A 24,069-nucleotide genomic window follows, 5' to 3' on the forward strand; every position below is an offset into this window, starting at 1 on the left:
CTAACGGTACTCTACTCTTGCCTTGTTTCTGCCACAAACTCCAATTCGCATAAAGGCCTTGTACAGACACATTCAAATCCACATCACCATCACATACAGGCCACAAATCCAGAGCATGCTGAATTGCTTCTTTTGCCAGACTGAACGCATCTTGCTGTGGTTTACCCCATTCAAATGCATTCTTTTTACGAGTGACCTGGTACAAAGGGGCCAATATTTGACTCAAATGAGGAATATGCTGGCGCCAAAATCCAAACAAACCAATGAAGCTTTGGGCTTCTTTCCTATTTCTCGGAACTGCAAAATCAAGAATTTTCTGTTTAACCTGAGGGATCACTTCTCGGTGCCCTTCATGCCAATTAATACCCAAAAATTTCACAGCCTGGGATGGACCTTGTAATTTATCTGGGTTGATTTCCCAACCTTTCTCACGTAAGCACTCAATGACTCTATCCAATTGGGTCTGAACTTCTTCTTGTGATTCACCTTGGATCAAAATATCATCAATATAGTGACATATCTGAATTTGTGGATGAACTGGTACCTCAGCCAGATGCTCTGCCACCAGCCGGTGACATATCGTAGGACTATGCACATAGCCCTGAGGAAGACTTCTAAACGTCATTTGACGCCCGTTCCACGTAAAACTGAATTGTTCCTGACACTCAGGGGCAATCGGAATCGAAAAGAAAGCATTAGCAATATCAATGGATGCATACCATGTACCTGGATGTTTCTGGATTCTTTCAATTAGGGTAATAACATCCGGTACTGCAACAGTCAAAGAGGGTGTGTGTCTATTCAATTCTCGATAATCAACAGTCATGTGCCAAGACTTATCACTCTTACGTACAGGCCAAACAGGATTATTCCAAGCAGAAGTAACTGGGGTTATAACTCCTGCATCCACCAACTCCTGAATAGTGGTACTAATCTCTTCATGACCACCTGGAATACGATACTGCTTCTGACGAACCACTTTTGTCGCCTGAGGAACTTTTATGGGGGGCATTCTTAAACGACCAACCCGTACAGGCCTGGACGATATATAATGTTTAGTTCCAAATTGGTAACATCCATCATCTAAGTGCAAAGTCATTCCTTTCAAAATATCAATTCCAATTATGAATTCTAAGAGTGGCACCACTAATACAGAGTATTCTTTTCTAGGAATTCTACCTATTCTCATTTCAAGTAAGGTTTGAACTGCGGGAGTTTCCTTTCCACCTAATCCAGTAATTGTAAAAGGCTGACCTTTAAACTTCTTTGATTTTCCATGAATAAGAGTGGCCTCCGCTCCTGTATCTACCAATGCTCGGGCCCTTTGGATATTACGATGTCTCCAATAAATATCAATATCTACATAGGGTCTATTATCTCTATGAGCCCATCTGTGTACTGGAGCTTGACCTATTTCCTAGTCCTTTTTATTGTGTTCTGTGTACCAGGATAAATCACGATAAAGACTCTCACGGTTCCTAGGTATCGATACCTCCTGTTCATATCCATCTCCATTACGAAATGGATTACTGTTCCCTGCATTGTACTGCGGGTTTCGATCGGCCAATATGTGTCGATCCTCTCTCCTTCTCAACTCAGGGGATTGATCCCTATCATCTCTACGTCTGCTGTTAACATAATCATCTCTCCCCCTCTCTCTTTCCCCCTCTCTCTCCCTGTCTCTCTCATGACGGGGGGACAAATCACGCGCATAACGTCGATCATCACGACGATCAGAGCGCCCACGGCGGTCATCATCACCGCTACCGTCAGAAAAACCACGATCACACTCAGTTGTCCGAACACGCCGGGCACCCTCCTTTCGATCTAAGCCACGTTTGCGAAACATTTCCCACAAACGAGAAGTAGTCTCACCATCAATGTCCTCCTTACGCACACCATCAGCCAGAAGAGCAAGAAACATATCACGTCTAGTAAATTTATTTTCACCAGGAGTACGAGTGTCAGGCTGGGACTGCCGTTCAGGTTTAAACCACTCACCCAACTCACCGAGTTGGCGTACCGATTCCAGCACCACAGATAACATGTTACCAGTCTGATTAATCAATAAAGTCATCATGACCTGCTTATAAGCAACAGGGGAAGAACGAATAATACGATTCCGCACAGAAGATGTCAAGAAAGCATCAAGCAACCGGTCAGCAGTATTCAGAAAAATTGCCGTTTTCATCACCTCCTCTTTGAGACGTTGCGCAGCATCGCGCAAAGTATACCACGGTTTGTCATTCACAGGCCAGTCAGACTCAGTAGGATATTTTTGATTACAACCCTCAGTCGCCAATTGAAGCAAAGAAATTTGACCACCACCATTAAAGTTACGAAAATGATCCTGTACAGTAGAATCCGAACTCAAGGAACAAAATTTCAAACAATCGCCAGCATCCAACATAATGCCAGCAGCGCCCAGTTCATAAAGGCGCACCATCCATGTGAGCAAGGGCTCACCAACTCGCTGCCGAAATCGCTGCAAAATATCACTAATTTCTTGTTGAGTAAAATCCTCCAAAGAGTCTAAAGCAATACCATTCGGAGCACCGGGAGCCTGCTGCACCTTCCGTCGAAAAACTGGATGCGCCGAGACCGCGGGATGAGCATCACAAGGAGCTCGACCAGTACACGTAGAGGAACAATCAGTGGAAGAAGCATCGACCCCGCTCGAAGGACGAGCGCAATCACGGGGTGCACCATCAGAGGCGCAAGAAGCAGATTTACAAGCACGGCCGGAGCGAGAGGATTCGCGCTTGGCAGACTCCTCACCCGAGGAAGGAGAATCACTCGAGTTCCAGATATTACCATCCCATTCATCAGGATTCCAATCCAGTCCGGCTTTCGCCACGACCAGACGCACCTTCCGCATCGAAACTCGACCACGCCGATTTTTGTATTTATAACGAGCAATTCGCACAGCCGCCCTCTCGGCAATAGTTTGGTACGTCTCAAGTTTGTCAGCAAGCAACTTATTTTGACACCGCAACAAAGTATGAGCATTCTGAATCTCAACAAAGTTCGCTTCCACATCCTTATGCAATGTCTGTAACTTCAACAACCTCTCATGGAGAAGCCTGTACGCAGACAGAACAATCCAACCTCTGCGCCCTAAAACGGGAAGCTCATCACCCTTAGATACCGGCGCCTTCTGTAAGCAAGTAATCACATTAGCCGGCTCCGCCAGCTCCAAAAAAGAATTCCAATTCTCACTCAAACCAGGAGAATCAGCCCACTCACGGGCTAAGGCTTCATAAGGCGTTGAATCCCAACCGGGAATATCAACGGGCAACTTAAAAGTAGATTTCGACTTTCTAGAAAACATTTTTGAAAAGAAAGAAAAAGAATAGAAGAAAAAGAAGAAAGAGAAAAGAAAATTATACGCAGGTAGATACAAATAATATACAAACAAAACCACGTACGCGCCAAAGGCAAACACAATACAACCAAAACGCACACAGGTTTCGTAAACGGTTCGTGACGCCAAATGTTCTGCTTGGGTTTTCGGATCAGATAGAACCTGCTCATCAGAGCCTCACTAACCCAGCCAGAACGTTACCCCCTCCCTAGAACCTATTTCCAATCCTACAACCACATATATCTATCACCTAAGGACAGGGGATTCCTACTATGCATACCAAGATCTCATAAGTGGCGGCCTCGCAGTCCCATACGAACCCAGACCTCTCTGCCCATACGACAGTATCACAAGTGGCGGCCTCGCGGTCCCATACGAACCCAGACCTCTCTACCCAGACGGCAGTCTCAGCACAATCGGCGGCCTCGCGATCCCATACGGATCCAGACCTCTCTGCCCATACGACAGTATCACAAGTGGCGGCCTCGCGGTCCCATACGAACCCAGACCTCTCTGCCCATACGACAGTATCACAAGTGGCGGCCTCGCGGTCCCATACGAACCCAGACCTCTCTACCCAGACGGCAGTCTCAGCACAATCGGCGGCCTCGCGATCCCATACGGATCCAGACCTCTCTGCCCATACGACAGTATCACAAGTGGCGGCCTCGCGGTCCCATACGAACCCAGACCTCTCTACCCAGACGGCAGTCTCAGCACAATCGGCGGCCTCGCGATCCCATACGGATCCAGACCTCTCTGCCCATACGACAGTATCACAAGTGGCGGCCTCGCGGTCCCATACGAACCCAGACCTCTCTGCCCATACGACAGTATCACAAGTGGCGGCCTCGCGGTCCCATACGAACCCAGACCTCTCTACCTAGACGGCAGTCTCATACGACAGTTCATCCTATGATCACCATAACATACAAAAAGGGAATCAGTCTCACTATTCATCAAATCACACAAGGATTGCCAGTTCGGGCATAGCCTGTTCTCAGGTTTGAGGGGCTCCTCTTTCCCTTATTCAGTTACCACTTACCTGATCAGGGTTAACATCTGTTCATGTAGCCGCCCCTGACTAGAAGAATAGGCTACCCTCTTATACAAGAACACACAGCATATGTTGGTTCACTACAAACTGGATACTTTATTACTCATTACACATACAATCACATAACATTACGATATAACACATAACCTGCAAAGAAAAGTGAAAGATTAAGTTGTACACTCTAACAAGAAAGGATCGACATCACCTTAGTAGTATGTAGCCTGCACTCAGTGGTCATCTAGGCTCCCTTCTCGTCTGTGCCTCGGCTCGCCTGGAATCACCCTTCTCCGAGTCACTGGGACCTCTTCCTTATCGGCTACTCTCTCCTCTCTGGTTATTCTGTTAGGAAAGCATCTGTCTCTCAGTTCTTCTCCGCCTTCAAGATGGCGTCTGTCTTCCCTGGAATAAGTAGTAGCTCTACTGCTAACGGCTAGATGCCGCCTACGGACTGAACATGTAACTGCCTCAAACTTTCACTAATATAGAGGTGCATTTCCTCATGGAAAATTCCGGCCCGTAACCTGCCGCCCACCAAATTCTTGTACCTCCCCGTACCAAGGACACGTTCCCAGCCGGCCGGCCTGATGTAGTGTCTTCGGCATGAAGAAAAATACAATCCTTCGATAAGGGCCGGCCTGAACCGGTTCTCTCCAAGCGAATAACACCTCATAACTAAAACATTGCATTTGACCTAGAAGAATCCCAAGCTGCCGGAGCAGAAAGAAAGATGGAGTCTCTCCCGTTTGAGGCCTACCAGGCCGCAATTCAGCACGGCTCCATGAAATACCCTCACTACAGGACAGGTTATCCCTAATACTAACGAATCTATCCCCTAGGCTATATGTGCAAGCCCTGATCTATGGGGAAGAGCACAGAATCATGTCGAAGTGCCTAGTAAATAGGCTCCATTCACTACTCTAACCCTTAGGCTTGAATGGTAAGAGACTGAAGTCACATTCAATCACTTGTTAACACAAGAAGGCCAGGAAAATCGAGCAGAACAACTGGTTAAAGCCAATAAGGTAATGGGCTAGTCATCTGGGGCTCTGAACAGCCTAGAAAGCAATGGATGTTGGCGCATATGTATGGCACTTACATGCAGCTTGGTATGTCACTTCCAGAGTGGAACAATGTCAGCGCAAAGCCACACAACAGCATCTACCGACGCTCAGGGGTGCTGCTGAAAATGTTCTGGATCCAGTCTGATGCCTGTGGAATATTCAAAAGGTGAGAAGTATGTAGTTGAATAGAGCATCCACCAGAAAGAGCAGTACCAAAGGTAAGTAACTTGCTCTTTTGATTAAGGGTCCTCCCAATAAGGTTCAACACACACACACACATCTAGTCCCCCATTACTTATTCAGTGGGGCCTAAAGGTAGGATGAATGTGTAGGATGTGTTTGGATTGGACATGGCCTGTAATTAATATGATAAGCATCAGAAGAGAACTCAATGCAATTTAAAATACCAATACATGAAAAAACGAAGAGCCATGCAAACATTACATTTATTTATTGCACCTGAAAACATGCATGGATTGGGCGTTGATGACTGGGAGCTATGTTCACATAGAACGTTGTTTGAAGCCTGATTATGAGTGAACTGCCCCTCATCCATCTGCATCCTACACTTTTGGCACTCAGAATGTGGCCTTGTATCCAAAGCTTCCTTAACCACTTGAGTTTCCTTGACTGGGACAGAAAGTTGGGGCAAGGACTTACTGGGTCAGTTAGTCAACAGAGGTCGCACCTCGAAGACTTGCGCCAGCTCACCATGCAGCAGACTTGCTGGCAGTCGTATTTAGGGTTCATTGTCAGTTTGACAGTGTAATTCTGATGAAAGTGGTTCCTCTGAAAAAGCAGACACTTTCATCACAAATTAGACCTGGGTGGACCTCCATGTCTGAGTGTTATGGTGGGCCTTCTTAATTTCTCACAAAACTGAAACACAAGAAAATCAGTGGCACTGAAGTGATGGGAGTTTTCCCACTTGTCATGTGTGACCGGGTTATACCCTTCAGCATCAGCAAGGCTACACCACCAGTCTGCTTGTAGCCTGCCCTAGCATGCGTATGTTTAGTAGATGGTGGGGGCTGGTCATATTCTGCATGTACTGCCAAGTCCCCCCTCAATAGTTGTGGTCTCAGTGATGCACAATTCTCCCAGGGGGGAAGACGAATGGGAGGAGAAGGATGAACCTGGCTGTAAAGGGACACGGCCTTTCACCCGCTACAGATGCCGTTGCAGGAACCTCATGTATCAGACAATAAACTATGTAACCAGTTTTATCCAAATTGCATGGGCATCTTTTTCTGCATATTGAAAGCATTTTTTGTAAACTTCTAGGCCCATATTTCCCCATTGGGCATTAGTTATTATTATTATTAATATTATACAATCCCTTACATTAGTTTACAGTGCCCATGCTCTAGAATACCTTAAATGTCTTAGTGAGAGCACAATAAAACTACACAATATTTCTAAGAACTACAGTGTTCATAGGAAATAAGGCCATAATTATTGCCTGATGTTATAAGTCTGGTCTACAGACACCCACAACAAGCTATAATAGTGTGCGCCTTACCCACTACCTCTTTACATATCAATTTAATTGCCACAAACCACCCTAAAGTTAGTGCAGGCTGAAAATAAATAAAATGAATCCACAACCAGTGAGTTTTTTAACATGTTATGTACTTCAGAGTACTGCTGCGACTAACATTAGCAGTTGAACAGAATAGCACAATCGACTCAATGCCATTTCACAAATTTTCAATGCTCATCTCAGCTGGGAGGCAATGCTTGTTCTCTCCATTTAAAAATATAACTTGTTTTTATATAGTGCTTCATAACACACAACTGATGTTTCTAAGCACTGTAAATAACAGATGCTACTTTTATCCACTCATGGTACTTACTTTAGTTGTTTTCGGGATAATAAAAGGCTGAGTCTGCCCTGCTGGCATTCACACTCATGACCTGCCCATTCCCACGTTGCTCAAGCTGCAAAGGTTCAGCTTATTGAACTATTCTTCTAGTTTACTCAAATTTACATTGAAGCAATGTGACATATTCAGAATAAAAGTACAATGTGACCAAACCACACGAGAGCCACCTCTGTATCCTGTCTAATGCAACTTAGTTCCTAAGCCACATTAACAGTACTTAACAAAGGATTGAGTCAAATTGGGTACTTATAATTTCTTAATGATTGTGTGAGTGATCGAATTGCACCTCTTTGCTCCATTGGGTTTTCAAAAGTTAAGTCAAATTCTAACATTGTCGCGCAAGGCACACAGTGACGTGTAATCTTGTGGAATCTTGTGATGTTACAGTGAAGAAGAATGCATATATCTTAAAACATTAAGTCTGAATCAAACCATCAGAACAACACTGATCTTTTTGGCCGGAGATTATTATTCTTGATGAGGTTAGTAAATCTGAATCCTGATAAACGTGGAAAGTGGTATGAGAATGTAAATCATATTTGGTACTTTACAAGGACTGAGAAATATATTTAAATAGAATCTGCTGTGACCAGAAGTGTAGTGCCAGAGTTTCCTCTGAACTTGGCCATGAGTTTTGGAGCACATTGCTCCTTGTGCTGCACAAAAGGCATTGCTTTCCTGGCTAATCCTGCTCCATTTCTATTTTAGGTATCGATTGAAGCAAGTGGTCTTGAATCACTCTTGGGAGGGGGAGGAGCTGAAGAAGAAGAAGGAAGCGAGGGAGAAGACGTAATGGCTGGAATGTCGGCCATTTTATTTGATGTCCAGTTACGCCCAATTGTTTTCTTCAAAGGATACATGGACTTAGTATCAAAGATCTTCGCAAATAACGGAGAACCCACCAGCATCGTTGAGGGCAATGTCTTGTTGGTTGACCATATACAGGTGAGGAACTGCCAGTTGCAGCATAGTATTAACTTGGTTTTTCTGTCAGGATTGCAGCTTAAACTTTGCTTGAGCTTAAAGTGATCGTCTAATATCATGATATGGAATGAGCAGTGCAAACAAAGAGAACTTTCAATTTAAGGAGGCCACTTTAAAAAGGTTTTATGGTGAGTGATTTAAAGAGATGTCATCTAAGAAATATGCATGGTGGTGTGAGTGTAATCATGAACGAATTCTGGAGTGGAAACAGAATATGGCTCCTTCGCCAGTTGTTTGAGTAACGGATACATTAATGCGGAAACATTTTCAAGCTTCACATTTCCATAGATTTTGGAAATACAAAGAAAAACTGTTGAAAGTGCTTAAATTGAATTTGAAAAGCTGGACAGATGATTTTGTGTGTTATCCTATGGACTGATGGTTAGGAACTGTAAGAATTCGCTCATTAAAAACATGATTGGTCTGAAAATTGTGATGTCCTTGAAAGTTCAGGGCTTTTTGTGTCCTTGGGAGCAAGGTGAGTGGTGCCTTAGACCTCACAAGCTCTACTTCTGGAAAGAGTGCATCCAGGGCTACTCCCCAATTGCATGAACTGCCTAGAAAACTGCTGAAACTAGACAGGGGGTAGTGATGACTGCACACAGAGGATAGGACAAAACAGTTTTTTCATCATAGTGTATAATTGCACTGATGCAGCATGTTACACTTTTTCTTTTATCCATGCAGTTGGAGGGAAAACTAGTATGATAATGCTGGTGTTCCAATCATCCAGGACTCTGGGTAACTGGCCCAAAATGGCTATCCCCTTCAATGTCCAAATAGATGAGACGAGCAGCTGAAACTCCTTCATAGAAGGAGGTGCAGGGATGAGTCTATGTACAGTCATCACATCCGAGTGGCAAAATAGGTGTGATTATTCAGCCATGGTTACGAGTTTTTAAAAAAGAAACAACACTTTATTATTTCAGTATATGCTTACAGATAAAGTAAAAACGAAGGTCACGTGGAAAAAGTATGGACAAGTCACAGTACACAATAGAACCAGTGATGCAGTGAAAACATCTAGGCTTTGGCAGTCTTTACTCTGTCCCCTGAGGTAGTGGAGGAAAATACGTCTGCCTCTCTGATGGACAAAGACCGGCATGTTTTGAGTTCACTGCCAACCCAGTAGCAACCTCTGTGCGTTCACACAATCCACCGGCATGGCGGCTCCTACGAAGACACTGAAAGTTTGGTGCATGGCTGCTGTCTTTTAGTCAGCCAAACACAAAACACATTTTATTTTTCAGAAACAAACTCCCAAAGAGGGAGTTTGATTCTGAAAAAAAAATATATAGTCCCCTCACCCTGGGAGACTGGTCCCTGGGAGTAGAGGTCATTATTCATTTTTCAGTTCTGGATCACCACTTTTGACCTATTATTGACGTACAGAACAGGAAAAGGGCATCAGATCACCTGCTCTGAATAAATAAGGTGGGTGGCCTGATGTAAGGGGAAGTTTTCCGGCGGCAGAGCCAACAGGTGCACCGCCCTCGGAAAACTGACAATCCCCCAACTCTAAATAGAGCGGGTGGACTGAGAATTTGGTGGACAGGGTTCTCTGTCACATTTGTGATAGAATACCTGTCCACCAAACACTAACTCAGGCCCACCGTGATCCAACTAGAGCCCCAGGATAAAACGCTTTATACTATTTGTGATCACTAGATAATTGGTACCACTGGAACAGATCTCAAAACGAAAATAATACCCTTAGCATAAAAATGCAATATCTTAAACAGTATTCACACACATCTGACGTTCACAATCACACTGCTGTCATGGACAACTCACTGTAAAATGGAGGACTGCTCTCTTCTCACCAAACCTGAGCTACTTTACGAATCACACACCTTACTTTTCCGGATTCTCGTGATCTCAAACACACAGAAACGAGGCTAAAGCAAAGGGAAACACAGGGGCAATTGAAATCCAGTAACAGTAACTGCATGTGAAATGAGAAATGTCTGGAGTTCCAGAATGTGATTTGCGAGGTTTGGACAGAGAATCCATTCTCACTGCTTGAGGTTAGATGCTGTTAGTCTCTTGAGTTCGGATAACTCATGATCTGTGCGCCCTACAGACTCCGGGTCACTAGATACAGAGAGGTGGAGGGGACCTTGTACACGGAGGAGGCAAAGGGCTAACTCTCAGGTGAACAGAGTTTCCAGCCTCTGAAGCAAAGCAAGATCAGATGATATAGAAGGACAATCAGTGGTATCACAGGGAGGGAGTGTGCTCTAGAGGATCACCACCCCGTGGAGCTGCATGTCTGCAAGCAGATTATTCAGGCAGACATCTGATTTCTGGTGGGAATAGAGAAACCTTTTTGGCACTATGTCTAAAGGCCAGATGTACGACCCGCCAATTAGTGAGTGGCATATTGCATCACATTTGCGACTCGCTAATTGGGATGCACAACAATGTCCGAGACACTGTTTGCGATTCCCAATGGGGTCGCAAATTGCATGCCTCATGCATATTAATGAGGATGTTGCAATTTGCGACCCCATTGGGAAGGGCTGCCACTCCCAGGGATGGTGGCCTGCTGGGGTCAGCAGACCTCCAAGCCTGGGACTGCTTTTAAATAAACCAGTTTTTTTTTGTAAATGCAGCTCGTTTTCCTTAGGGATGCATTTAAAAAACAAGCATTGGCATAGCCAATAGGTCTCGCCTTTGGGGCCTTATAAGTGTTTAGCCATGCAACAGTTGCATAACTAAATACTTATAAGGTCCCAAAAGCGAGACCTATTGGCTATGCAAAGCGGCCGCGAAAGTGAAAGTGATCGCAATCGCGATCACGATCAAACATCAAAGCGGCCGTGAAAGTGAAAGTAATCGCGGTAAAGCGCGGAGCGCGCGCCTGCGCACATGCACTGTAGCTCTAGGCTGGCCTGGTAGCACTTTTTGGAGCCCTCCCAATAAGTCTCGCCAGACCAGCGCATGTGCTGGGTGAGGCGAGACCTAATAAAAATGAAACTTTTCAAGGGCAGACAGTGGTCCCTGGGAGCACTGCCTGCCCTAAAAAAATATTTGTGCATGCATTTACAAATGGGAAGGGGTCCCCATGGGACCCCTTCCCGTTTGCGGGTGCTTTATCACCCTTCTGAGAAGGGTAGTAAACTGCAAGTGTTTCGCAACTGCAATTGCGTTTGCAAAACATTCTTACATAGCTTAAGGAGTCGAGAAGGGACGCCCTTGGAACACCCCTTCCTAATAGCGAGTCGTTAATCCTATTTTGCAAGTCGTAAATTTATTGGTGACTCGCAAAATAGGTATTATTACATGGGGCACAGGTTTTTTGCTGGTGCAAACGGGTCAGAAACCCATTTACGCACCCAAAAAGCCTTTGTACATTTGGCCCCATGCCGCTGCTTGTGTTGGCTTTGGCCGAGATTGGAAATTTGCATCTCACGATGCCTGAAACATATGGTTTTCCTTAGGTGACAAGAGGCCTTAATGTCTGTTTTGTCTGAAGTATAACCAGACAATAAGTTATGGTAAAGAAGGACAGAACTGTTACTAGGGGTTGTGGTTGTTGTGGCTGCAGTACAGATGGTGTCTTCTAAATGCGTCTTTAGAGGCACTTTTAGTGCATTTAAAGATGCTAAGGAAGAATGTGAACAGAGACAGTGCACTGGCCCAGAAAGGGAGAAGCGCTAAGCTAGCAGGAGAGCACCACCACGTTTATTGAGACAGTAGTTGTCTGTCTTCTAATCTCCGGATTCAGATAATTATCAATAGGCAACTGCATACACATCTCTTCTCCAGATATTCATCCACGTGCATCCCCAATGTGGCAGTCTGTTCAACTGAACGTATATCAGAGCACCCATTGCTCTCTATGCGACTGCGTGCTTGGGCCTTATCTCCCATGCACTCATCTCCCTTGGAGGCAGCCTCTGCATGCACTGCTTTGATGTGCCTCCTTGTTTCTACTTGCACACCCTGCCCTTCGATCTCTGCAGGAACCCCGACCACTGGAGCAGTGGACTTGCTTGGAAACATGAGTAGGAAGTCTGTGGGTAATGTGAATCTGATGCAGAGTGCGTGTGTCTTTCTAAGCAGGTGGAATACATGCAGTGTGTCTCTACAGGAATGAGTGTGTGTTTCGGGCCTAGACGGAGAGGAAGAGAAATGAAAGAAAAGAGTGAATAAACTATTGTAAAATAAACAAATGAAATGAAAGGAGAGACTCGCGGCCAGTGAATCACAGTGTGACTTGGCGTGCGGAGAAGGAAAGAAAGAGAAATAAAGTACTGAAAACGTGCAGAAAAGTAAACAATATTTGTGTCACATTGTAGGTAAACGTTTTAGGTGCTGTATGGACTGGACTCATTATAATGCACTGGTCACTGTTTGCAATCTATGTGCTAAATAGAAGGGTTAATGCAAGACTTTTCAAGTCCTAATCATAATTTAGTTTTCTCACAGTAGACCACTGACAGTTTGACCTCTACATCAGCAGAATAATGGACTTAAAAATCAATGTTGAAATGCTTCTAAAATGTAGCAGTGTCACCTAGAAAACCCCAAGCTGACCCAACTTGCTTTTGCAGTATGAAAGGAAAACTTTCCTGTAGCATTTGTGCATTATTTTTAAAAAAAACAAGCATTTGCAATACAATCGGTCTCGCCTTTGGGACCTTATATGTATTTAGTTATGCAGCACATTAGCCTCGGTGCTGAAACATCGACTGTTCTTTAACATGGAGGGAAAGTACGCACCAAAATGGCTGACACGACAGGTATGGGAACACATGGAGAGAAATATTGCCTTTCAGCGGGAAATGGTATAGTCAAAAGCTCTGTTTATAATATAAAATCAGGGCCTTCGGTGGTCATATCACTGAAAATACAAGATTTGAAAAAAATATTATTGTCTACGGGTGCTCGTGGAAGACAATTTCAATGGACTGGCATCTAGAGAATGCTAAAGTGATTCTGGTATTTTACTGACCTCTGCTGGTCGTTTTCTATCAAGAAAGTTAAATAGAGGCTGTTGAACAGAAAAAAAGTCCCTAAGCCGAAGCAGACAAGTCCTATGGCTGATCTCCAGAGCCCACAAAGTATATACACCTATAAGTATATACTAAAGTATATACAAGAGGTCTCGAATGCTCGACCTAAAAACACCAAGGGATGTGATTGTGTTAACCCATCTAAATGATTTAGGGAATAGTTTGGGGCGGGTGAATATCTTTACAAAACAAATAGAGTTAAGTAGTATTTAAAAATTTCAACATGTAGATATTTAAAAAAAAATCAACATCTCTTCTAGGGGCTTTCATACAGGACACACGGGACAACAGAGCTTCAACAGGCGTTTTCCCAGCCAAATGAACAGGCAGCACCTAGCTCCACGTTCTAGGGGTTTCATCAGAAGCAGAACCACCCAAGTCTAGCTCAAAGAAGTTTTTAGTGAGCTTTGTTGGAGCTTCAGCTTATACTCCGAAGCTCTGGAATTTGGGAAGTGGCCTACTGGCAACTGAAGTTTGTGCGATTCAGTTGGAAAATCTTTCCAGTTAGGATATCGGAAGGGAATCCCTTGCCCCTTTCCCAGAATGCCTTGTGGCCCAGTGTACATGCAGCTAGGCCAGGCCACGGAAACCTACTCAGGGCCTGCATTGGTGGGCAGTGCTTAATTTGTAACTAACTAAGAGCCAGTGCTCTCGTCAGGAGGCCACTGCAGCTTGCACCACACATTGTCCCTGCCATGCTGTGATAGTAACATCACAACTTCCAACCTAAACACTCTTACAAGTGTGACAATTTGGACTTTTCTAGGCCCCAAAGCTATAGAATTGGCTTGTGTGGCATGTAATAGTCATTTTTTATGCATATTGAATTGATAATTGACTGTTGTTGTGGTCATCCCTAAATTAGCCAGACAGCACCACCTTGTGGCTTACTGTTACAAGCACCAGTGTTGACAATTAAGTTCCGTTGCCGAGCATCGGAAACCACCGGCTCAAACCAAGCACTGCTGGTGGGGAACCTTATATTTTCACCTCATGCAGGTCGTGGGAACATAGAAACAGAAAGTTAGAAGTGGGAGGTGAACAGTCATTGTAGTGAGTAGCATCTAGCCTCTACCCCACAAATGCAATTTCACAACTTTAAAAATGTACACAATTAGCTAACCTTAACGTGAATTACAAATTCATGCCCATATGTTATACTGTTTGTGATCATTATTGCAAACTGATTCTCGTATACGTATGTGTGTTTTGGTATTTGTCAAGCACAAATCTAGCTCCAAAGGAAAGCTGAGCAAATCATGTTTGCAAACATAATGGACCTAGAAAAGTTTGAGATGGGTATTAAATCCACATTTTAATCTACTAGATTCCTTTTGGGATACTACATGATGGGCATAGTTGTATCTGGTACCTCTACACTCCTAGATCTCTTGTTAATTTTTTCCTAAAATTTAGAGCCTTTGTTTTTTTCTTGTGGACTTTACTCTTTAGCCAGACCAACCCCACTGCACCTCAAACAAGCATTATTCGGACAACTTCCTTTGACTAATCTGCTTCAGGAAAATACACTTCTCATGTACAAGGCAGAACTGAATTTAGATCCATTCTTCTTTCCTTCTGATCTGATTGGCGCAGGGACTCCATTTAAACTAACACGGTCAGTTAACTGAGCCTTCCCTTTGTAATTTGTTCTCAGAAAACTTTAAGAACCAATTGTCTAGTCCATTATCAAAAAGTTCCAGAAATTGAACTTACTATCAGGCACTGCTCTATTAAGTACGATCCTTCAACATTTGAGGACAATTCAAGAGCAATAATGTATAGAGAGTGTTTGTGAACGGAATCTACATGTTAAATAAAACTCTATATGGTGTAGCCTAGAGATAACCATATCTCTCAACTATATTTCACACGGTTGCATAATCTTTAGATGTGTTTTCAGCAAATGACGCAAAATAACTAGTCAAAGAAATCCTGATCATGTCGACCTACGGTTCACATCGAAGCCCCTGCCCCCCGCCTTTAAGATTTTATAAACCCTTGTATTTGCAATTGGCCAAGTAAAAACTGAAATCTTCCCTTACTCTATCATGCTAAGTATGTTTTCTGATAATTATAAAATTGTAGTCGTCTGACCACTTATGCAGTTATCACCCATTTCCCAAACTTCCATATCTATCAAAACTGATTTAATCAAATGTATTGTAAATTTACAAGCTATTATCGTGTAAAGTAACATAATAAGTTTCTGTGTTCAGGTCAGTCATGAGCACATAGTTGATTATCCGTTTATTTGTGGACGAACTGCAGAAGAAGGTGGATGGAGGCGATGTCAGAGCCCAAATACTTTTGGATTTTTCGGCGGATATCAACACAGATAATAATCCCTTACGTCTTCAGAGACTCTCTAGTTATTGCATAGGAGAATGTGAAGCCCTGGTTTGTGTAAAGTATTTCCTTTGAGCATTCTCTTGAAATTTCCCTATTTGCGTATGTTCCTAGGCAGGTCTAAAAGGGAGTCACCAAGTCCTCTACTTTTCTTGCTCCACATGTTCAATTTTACATGGTAACTAATCCCTTAAAATAGTATTAGGCATGCCCAATCGCATTGTGAACCAATGATGATTCCGCAGTTACCTGTGAAATTACTAAATACTTAGCATTGGTTTGAAGTAGGCGGGATACATTTTTGCAAATAACAGACATTCATTTGATTAGGCCCCGCATATGTTTTAGAAATATCAGTTTCATTCACCAAGCAGAGTTCTAATTAATAACATTAAACTTCAAAACAAGAGGTTATAAATGTCCATGGATGATAATTGTGTTTCATTTTTAAGACCTAGTTCCAAACCTAATATAGTTTATTTCCAAAAATAATTTCTGTCTGTCTTACTCATAGCCCAAAACCAACAATGATTAGTTTCTCTTTGGTATAGAGTGTATTGGAGGCGTTTGCACGTTTTCTGGTGCCATACGATTAAATATGATACTTGGTTAGCTGAATGGTTATTCGGTCGTCTATATTTGTGTTTTGTATTTATATCTCTGGCATGCTAAGGAACCAGAACATCGTTCATCGTTTATGGTCCTCACTGTAGAAATACACGTTATTCCAGAATGAATATTAGACCGAAATTGGTATCTAGAGTTTTCAAGTCTATGATCCTTTTAAGAGATTATGTTTCGAGATTCCACGTTCTTAAACTCCTTGTTTTAAGTCCAGAATTAATGAAGAGAGATGATCTCTAAGACACTCATCCTCTGACTTTCCCAATGTATGTACATCAGAATAAACACTTCAAAAATTGCCTCCAAAGTTAATCTGTTACCAACACCTGTCACACAGCTATGAATTTCACGACTTTAACAAGCTAAAAATAGCTATAAAGGTTAATTCCCAGCCCCTTCCTCAATCTTTTTTCTACACACTCTGCTTTGCTGTCTTGTTTCTATCCCTCTAACATGTTATTGTTCTTCTGACACTATTTTGTCACAGTTTGTTTTGTTTGTAAAGCATACCTGTATAAAATTATTTTCTCCTTTGGCTATCTGATTGGCTTCGTGGACACCACTACTGTAAATCACTGTTTATTGATTTGTCATCCAGAACCAGGCCAGTGCCATAAAAAAACTTAAAGTAAAAATACAAGTCAATGTATTGTATGTTTTATCATTAATTTGTATGCACTAACACTCAAAACAAAGCAGATTTTCTTTTCAACTGTGAATCGCTTTTCACTTTTTTGTTGTTGGCAGGGGATTCAATTGCAGTCTGGAATACAAGCAACAGCAGAATTTCAAGGTGGACTCGGGTTGGAAATTTTTGCAAACGTCGATGTCAGTTTGTGGGACCAAGATTCCAAAACAAGCATCAAAACCAAGTATGTCATTCAAGGGCAATTTCAAATGTGTGGATGCTTAAGAGATTGACTGCATATGATCTTGAAACGTGGAAAAACTTTAAATATGCATGTGATATTGTATTGTAGACCATTCCTAGCGCTATAGTGCCTGCTAAAGGTCTTCTGCTTCAGCTATAGGCTCAAGCTTAAGACCAGGGTCTATAACGAGGAAGAGTGCCTTTAACGAGGGGTATCCCTCATCAGAAGCGCCACTGTGTTAATTTGAGCCAGTGATTGCAGGTGGGGACTACCGGCTCTTCTGTTTAGGGACCAGCACTTATTTCTTCTCACTCCTCATCAGACTTTCACAAACAACAAGAGAGAGTAAAACACAAAAGGAGGAAAGAAACAGGAAGAGAAAGACGGGAAACAATAGTAGAGGGATCAAGCAGGGATGCAAAAGTGGAATAAAGGGTCAAGGGGGATCTGGTGGTGGATGAAAGAGGCATTAGGTGGACTCAAGACTTCACAGCCTTGGTGTTTGTCATTCCTGCCTTCGATAGCACTGGCCGTGGGCTTCTGAGTAAAATTTTGGGCCCCCTGCACTTCTTCTTTTACAAATTGATCACTGGCTAACGTGCCATTAGAATATTTTTCCTACTGAGGATAGAGGGTTCTAAATTAAGCAGGGAGAAACAGAAGAAACAATCTTGGAACGATGGAGCAGAAGGTCTATACCAGCTATTGTGGGCACTCTTTCTCTGTGCTGTCTCTTCTGTCTTCAGTGGAGCTCCCACGATTCCAGCGCTCTACTCAAGGTCTTCTTGTTAAATAAATTAGCATGACAGGTCTCCTTTATCATTACAGTTGTGCACACCTCTGGTTTGTCTCGCCCTAGGTAGGTAAGTATTCATATTTGAGTTGCCATGCATAGTGGTGGGTAGAACATTTCTCGCTTGCCTACAAGCCGCTACACTACAATAGTTTTCTACTCATGTCAGATTCGCTCTAGCACAAAATTGCACAATTTAGTTCCTTTCAGTTCAGTAACTTTATTCAAAAGTCAGAGGCAGTCATAACATTACATAAAGAATAATCTCATTAAAATGAATAGAAAAGCATGCATTTATGAAACTGTGCAGTTGATTAAAAAAAATATCCTGCCCTAAAAAAGATATCCTAATCGTTCAACAGTTGAACAAAACGTAATGCTAGTCTGCATTTAGTAAATGTATGTTTTTTTTTTTTAAAAGGCAATACAATTTGTTCTGTAAAAACCACAAAGATAAGGTGCAAGAAAGACTGATCCGAGACACCATCACAAGGACAAACACAGACACTAGACAGTATTGCCCTAAAGTAAGCATAGGAGATGTTGGATTGTAACAGTTTTGAACTTGAATAATAAGAACCTCTCCTAATGCATTAAGTTGGGCTCCATATCATTAACAGATTTCAGGGTATCAAAAAGCCTCACAGTCAGTTAAATAAGTTTCACATCTTCTCTCGTTCAACGCCTTCTTCCTAAAAACATAGGCTTGACCTGTAATTAATCCTCTTTGTGTACTGAGAACATGTTCTCAAAAAGGGAGACCCATCCCAACTCTTTTAGGCTCTATTTAACATATGCGGTCCAAGGCACTTTCAGCCCTTTGGCAGTGTTTAACATATGCGCGCCAAGACATTTTCAGCCCTTTGTTACACAATAAACAATGTCTAAATATCAAGTTGTGGGGAGACGAAGTTCATCTTGACAAATGCGAGGTGGAAGGGAGTACTGAGAGGAGGCGTCTACACAATCGATTTCCCTCTGCCAAAAAGGAGAACAATTAGCATAGCCCCACACCCCAGCCCCATATTTTTCCTTGAGTGCACACTGCACACTGAAATGTATAGGTCTCAAGTAGTGGTAAAATAGTTTGATATCCAAAGATCAAGGTAAGTTGATAAGGGCACCCATGGCTTGGCAGAACTTCAGGTGTCAGTGTGAACAGTTTGCTGGGGTGTTGATGTAAAAGCTAGTAGCGAACAGGGGGTTGGGAAAAGGTTAGGTATTATTTGCTGATTCTGTAGGAATTGCACATTGTGTAAATACATTATTAACTTTCTGTGACTTGGATGGGAATTTTTTCTTATAAAAATCACTATGGTCTTCATTACAATTCCAAACCCATGCAAAAAACCTGTTAGTGCTGTGGTCCAAATTATGAGTGCTTCTGAGTGCACTACACGTGATAATTACCCACTGTGGTAGAGTTAGCTCCCCTCAGTTTTCCAAGCTGCATGTCAGCAAAGCAAACCTGCCCAAGAAATCAGAGATATTGTGGTTATAGTGCGAAAAGCACTGCAATGCTCACATTATGACTCATTGTGAAGGGCTAAATGTTTAATAAGTGATATTCATCACATTGGATACATTCTGATCGCAGGCAAATCGGCTTTTGTTGTGTGTGCTTATCACTGACCCCTCCTGAGCACTCTTAATCACGTTCTTAGATTTTTGCAGTCATTATAGGTGCTTCCTTCTTCCCTCCACCTTTTCGTCCTTTTACAGGGGGAGGGATTAAGCAGAGAGACGTTTGTAACTGTGGCCTGTGCAATGTAATTGACACTCGTAAATATTCCCTTTAAAACAAATTGGTTTATCCCTCCCCCTCCCCCCAGCTGTGCAGCCAACTCACGGGCCCTCCTGCCATTCCTTCTTTCCCATAAATTATGTACACCAAGACCTTTTATGGTGTTCAAACAGACACAGACACAGTTTATTCACATCATCAGTTGGTACACACTTGTCATGATGGCATAGGTCATTAACATGCTAATATCTGGCTTATCTTAGACTACAACGTAAGTCATTTTCAAAACAAGTTATAGAGTGTACGTCCTATACTTCAATGCATATTAACCATAACTTGCCTAATCCTGCCCTGCATCATCCTTCAGTCATGATGTCTATTCAAGGTTGCCATAAATCACTTTCCAATTGTCGTGACAGCTGTACTTCTGTCACTTACTTGGTACAGTGGGTCGCTGCTTCGATGCTTCAACTTGCTACCTAATGTCTGGCTTATGTGGCCCAATGGCCATGCCTGGGCTGCAAGTGTTGTGTCCCTCCATCGCTGACCATTTCTTACCCTTTTGTCTCCCCTCAAGTATCCCTGCCATGAGGCATCCCAAGGACCTTTGCCTGGCAATTGCACTTGTCTCAAGATACCCAGCCATAAGATATCCTAAGGACCTCGTTCGGGCAATTGTCCTTTTACATCCTTATGTGAAGATATTTCTTGTTAAACCTTGTGATTCCCCGCAACACTGAAAGTGGTTTACCACCCACTGACAGCTCTCCCCATGATTAGTAGAACCAGCCACTCAAGTGTTCCTACTACATTCAGGAGGAGCACATAGCTCACTCCACTGAACAGATGAACCTTGTCATCTGCGTAATCTCAGGGTAAACCACCTGAGGCAAAGGCACATGACTATTGGTGGGGCCCTCACGCCCTATTGACCTCGTGGTGCACCCAGGGGGCCCCCTGCCAATAGGTTGCTTCAATCGGTGCCCTGCCTTTTTCCGGGCTTAGCTGCTGGACGCTCCCATTATTGCCCACCCAGTGGGGGTTTGTTACAGGCCCCTCACCTCTGCAACTGCACCCTTCCAGCCCTCATGCTATTGAAAGGACCACTGCTATCTAAGGTCCGCTAGACAGATGAACCCTGTCAACTGTGTAATCCCTGGGGAAACAATCAGAGGTGAGGGCACATGATTCTTGGGGGTAGGGGAGCATGCCCTTTTTGACCAATCGCCCCCCGGTGTTTTTTAGGCTCAGCTGCTTCCTGCTCTAGTTACCGTTTTGTGCCTTCACCCCAATGCCACAAACCAATCGGAAGTCTTTATTTTACCTATAGATTGGCTCTCGCCCTGATGTACCCCATTATCATTCCTGCGCTCGTACCGTAATTTGTTGATCTGGACCACCGTGTGCTTTCTGATGATGGGCAGGATTGTCCATATTCTGTTCGATACTGTGAGTAACCAGCTCACCGCTCACATGTATCCCGTCTATCCCTTCCTCAGGGGAGGTGCTCCACCAAACCCGTTTAAATGGAGCTCCTGATCATCTGGCTCTGATTATGTACATCCTTGGTGCCAACATTGCCCCTATTATTTCACCACTGATTCTACTTATTCTCACCCGTTGAGGTTCAAATAAGTGAACCAGCTCTTGAATGACTGTCTCCCTGACCTCATCGTGTGTGTAAGCTAAGCCTGTCAGCTGGTATGAGGTTTAGGTTCGTAGCCACCCTAAATTCCCTTCAACAACGAAACCTTTCAGTGGTGTTTGAGCAAATCTGAGATTCCACCGACCCCCGTTGCCCATGTACCTTTTTTACTAACTGCCGCGCTGTCAGAAATATCAAGCAATATTTTAATATCCTGTATCGTTGAAATAACAGCAGCAGAGAGGCTGAATGAAATTCCCTGACCAGAGCACTCCTGCGGCGACAAAGCTGGGGACTGCTTCACCCGGTAGCCTTTCAGGCCATGCTTGGGATCACACCTCTATTCCCTGATTGGGCTCTTTGGGGGGTTAGCCGCCCTCTCTCTAGGGTCAGCTCCGCCTCACGGTCATCGATAAAATCTGGTTGGGGTGTGCGGAATTAAAAATATGATGTGTGTAGTACTTGCCTACGTTAGCAACTTATGGATGCCTGCTTTTGTGTCTTCACACTGTGATTATCAGATGGTACCACTGATATTCTTCGGTCCAGGTGCTATTCTTATAGGAGCATAATCAATAAATGCTAAAATATATACCATTAAACCAAATATAAGTCTGCATAAAGGACAGGTGAGAGATCACTTTACAATGAATGTATAAGCAGGGTTCACTTCGACTTGCTTCGCTGCATCTTCTGTGAGGTTTGTAGTTTACATACGTTCTTCCCTGTTGCAATCTTTTCTCATTTTCGTAACATTTCGGAGGTTGAATGTCTGGTAATTTTCAAGGCCATAAGAACCCACAGGCGGACTCTAATGAAGCAGCATAGGTGCTCCCTTGTATGAAAGAGTACATACAAGTTGCACTACTTCTCTTTAGGTCAAAATTGAGTCACAATAACAACGCGTATTTGTCAGTAGATACGTCACAACAAAGAACGCAGAAGCAAATTCAGGAGAGTGTGCCACTGTGCCTAAGACTGAGCTAGATGGCTGGCGCCGGGTCATTCAGGGCGCCCGTCTTAACACAAAGCAGAACTGTTCGCCAGCTCCATTAAGTAACCATTTAAATTTGTGTTTTACTGCTCCGTGCCGTCATCTTAAATGACCCGCCGACCTCGCTTACACAATGGACAATACCCTGCCATGAGTCAAGACTTTCATTACAGCACAGCACAGTACTCTGAGTACTGTATCGTATATTAATCATAAATGCAACATAGAAAAGGTATTTTGTGTTAATTATGCCCAAACCAGTGCGGTATGTGTGCACTTGGGCCCAGATGGGCGACGGATCTTACGTTTCTTCATCAGACTTTGAGCCAAAGCAAGAGAGTACGAAAAGTAGAAAAGGGAGGAAGCGAAAGAGGAAAACAGTGGCGGTGAGAGGAAGCAGGAACGAAAAATTCCGTGCAAAAGTGAGAAAAGGAGATAGGAAGCACAAATTGAAGGAAGAAAGAAGGGGTGAAATCAGGAGTAGAAAGCCTTTGAAATCAGCAAAGCCAGTGTTTGAAAGCAAAGGAGATGGGCTCGCAGGAAAAACTCTGGGTTCCTATATTTATTTATTTATTCGTTTATATACAAATTAAGCACTGGGTGCATAACTTGCTGGACTGTAAGGAAGAAATAAGGTGTAAATGGTGAAGCTTGATTTTTAGAGACAACTATGTCCGTACCAATTCCCCAGTTGTGCATCCGCCTAATGAAGAGTGACATTAAAGAATATATAGTTGTTTTCATTTCCTAGTGGTGACAAAGGATGTCTTTTTCACTTTCCTTTGTGCCATAGAAATTAAAGAAAATGTTCTTCTGCTTCTGCTTGCAGGTCTGGTCTGGTAATAGATTTCAGAGCAGAGGTCAGCTCCCCCTTTTATCAAGCTCACGTGAAGACTCGGACAGAGGCAGAAACATCTCTCAACTTCAACACAATTGTTAAGTTTTTTGGCTCTCCAGCCCAAATTTGCCTCCAGCTGTTCCAAGAACCACTTCCGTACAGGTAAGACTCTGAATTTACTACACACAGCAGCATAGTGCAGGGCGGGATGAGTGATGACATGAAGATTATTCCATAAGTACTTATCGAACCCCGGCCAGATGTGGCATTATTCTGGTCACAGTTTGGCACAGTATTGAAGTTGTGACCTGACCCATGTAATATTAGGTCAGTTCGGAAAAATCCGAATCAGAGTGGGTCTCAATCTGACCTATATAATTAATGTTTATTCGGTAGTTTGTAAATTCCAAAATGTTCATTAGGTAGTTTGTAAATTCCAACTCACTCTGATTGGATTCAATCACAGGAATGGTTCCCTGAAATGGCCAGCAGACTACCATGTCTGTGATTGCATTTTAATTAAGAAACCTTTTTAAAACAGCTTTTTTGATAAATCTCTTTGAGAATTGGCAGTTACCCCCTGGACAACTGGCAACTAGGCCAAAAACGTTTTCCACAATTCACAAAGGGGAGGAACCCTAACAGACCCCCTTCCCTTTTGTGAATGAGTTAGCTCCCCACTTGGAAGTCGGCCATTTTTCAAGGTTTTGCAGCTGAAATTGCGGTTGCAAACCATTGATTCATAGGGTACGGATACAGTGTTTATATGGGATGCCCACAACACGCCCCTCCAAATCCCAGTATCCTCGTGCTGTCCCATTTTAGGGGTTGGTTAAA

At 43.2% G+C, this 24,069-nt stretch overlaps 1 protein-coding gene across 2 annotated transcripts in view; it reads left to right on the top strand.

Moving 5' to 3' along the window:
* LOC146867721 (microsomal triglyceride transfer protein large subunit-like) overlaps positions 1–24,069 on the top strand; it is a 374,501-nt gene that overhangs the window by 295,586 nt on the left and 54,846 nt on the right. For both annotated transcript variants that reach the window (XR_014962100.1, XM_085607151.1), the window contains exons 16-18: positions 8,077–8,313; positions 17,094–17,218; positions 23,224–23,394. Coding sequence is in view for 1 of the 2 variants with exons in the window: in XM_085607151.1 (XP_085463277.1) it covers positions 8,077–8,313; positions 17,094–17,218; positions 23,224–23,394 (533 nt within the window). In the remaining variant the exon portion in view is untranslated. The remainder of the gene's footprint in view (positions 1–8,076; positions 8,314–17,093; positions 17,219–23,223; positions 23,395–24,069) is intronic.

The sequence above is a fragment of the Triturus cristatus genome, chromosome 1_2, assembly GCF_964204655.1.
Source record: "Triturus cristatus chromosome 1_2, aTriCri1.1, whole genome shotgun sequence".
NCBI lineage: Eukaryota > Metazoa > Chordata > Amphibia > Caudata > Salamandridae > Triturus > Triturus cristatus.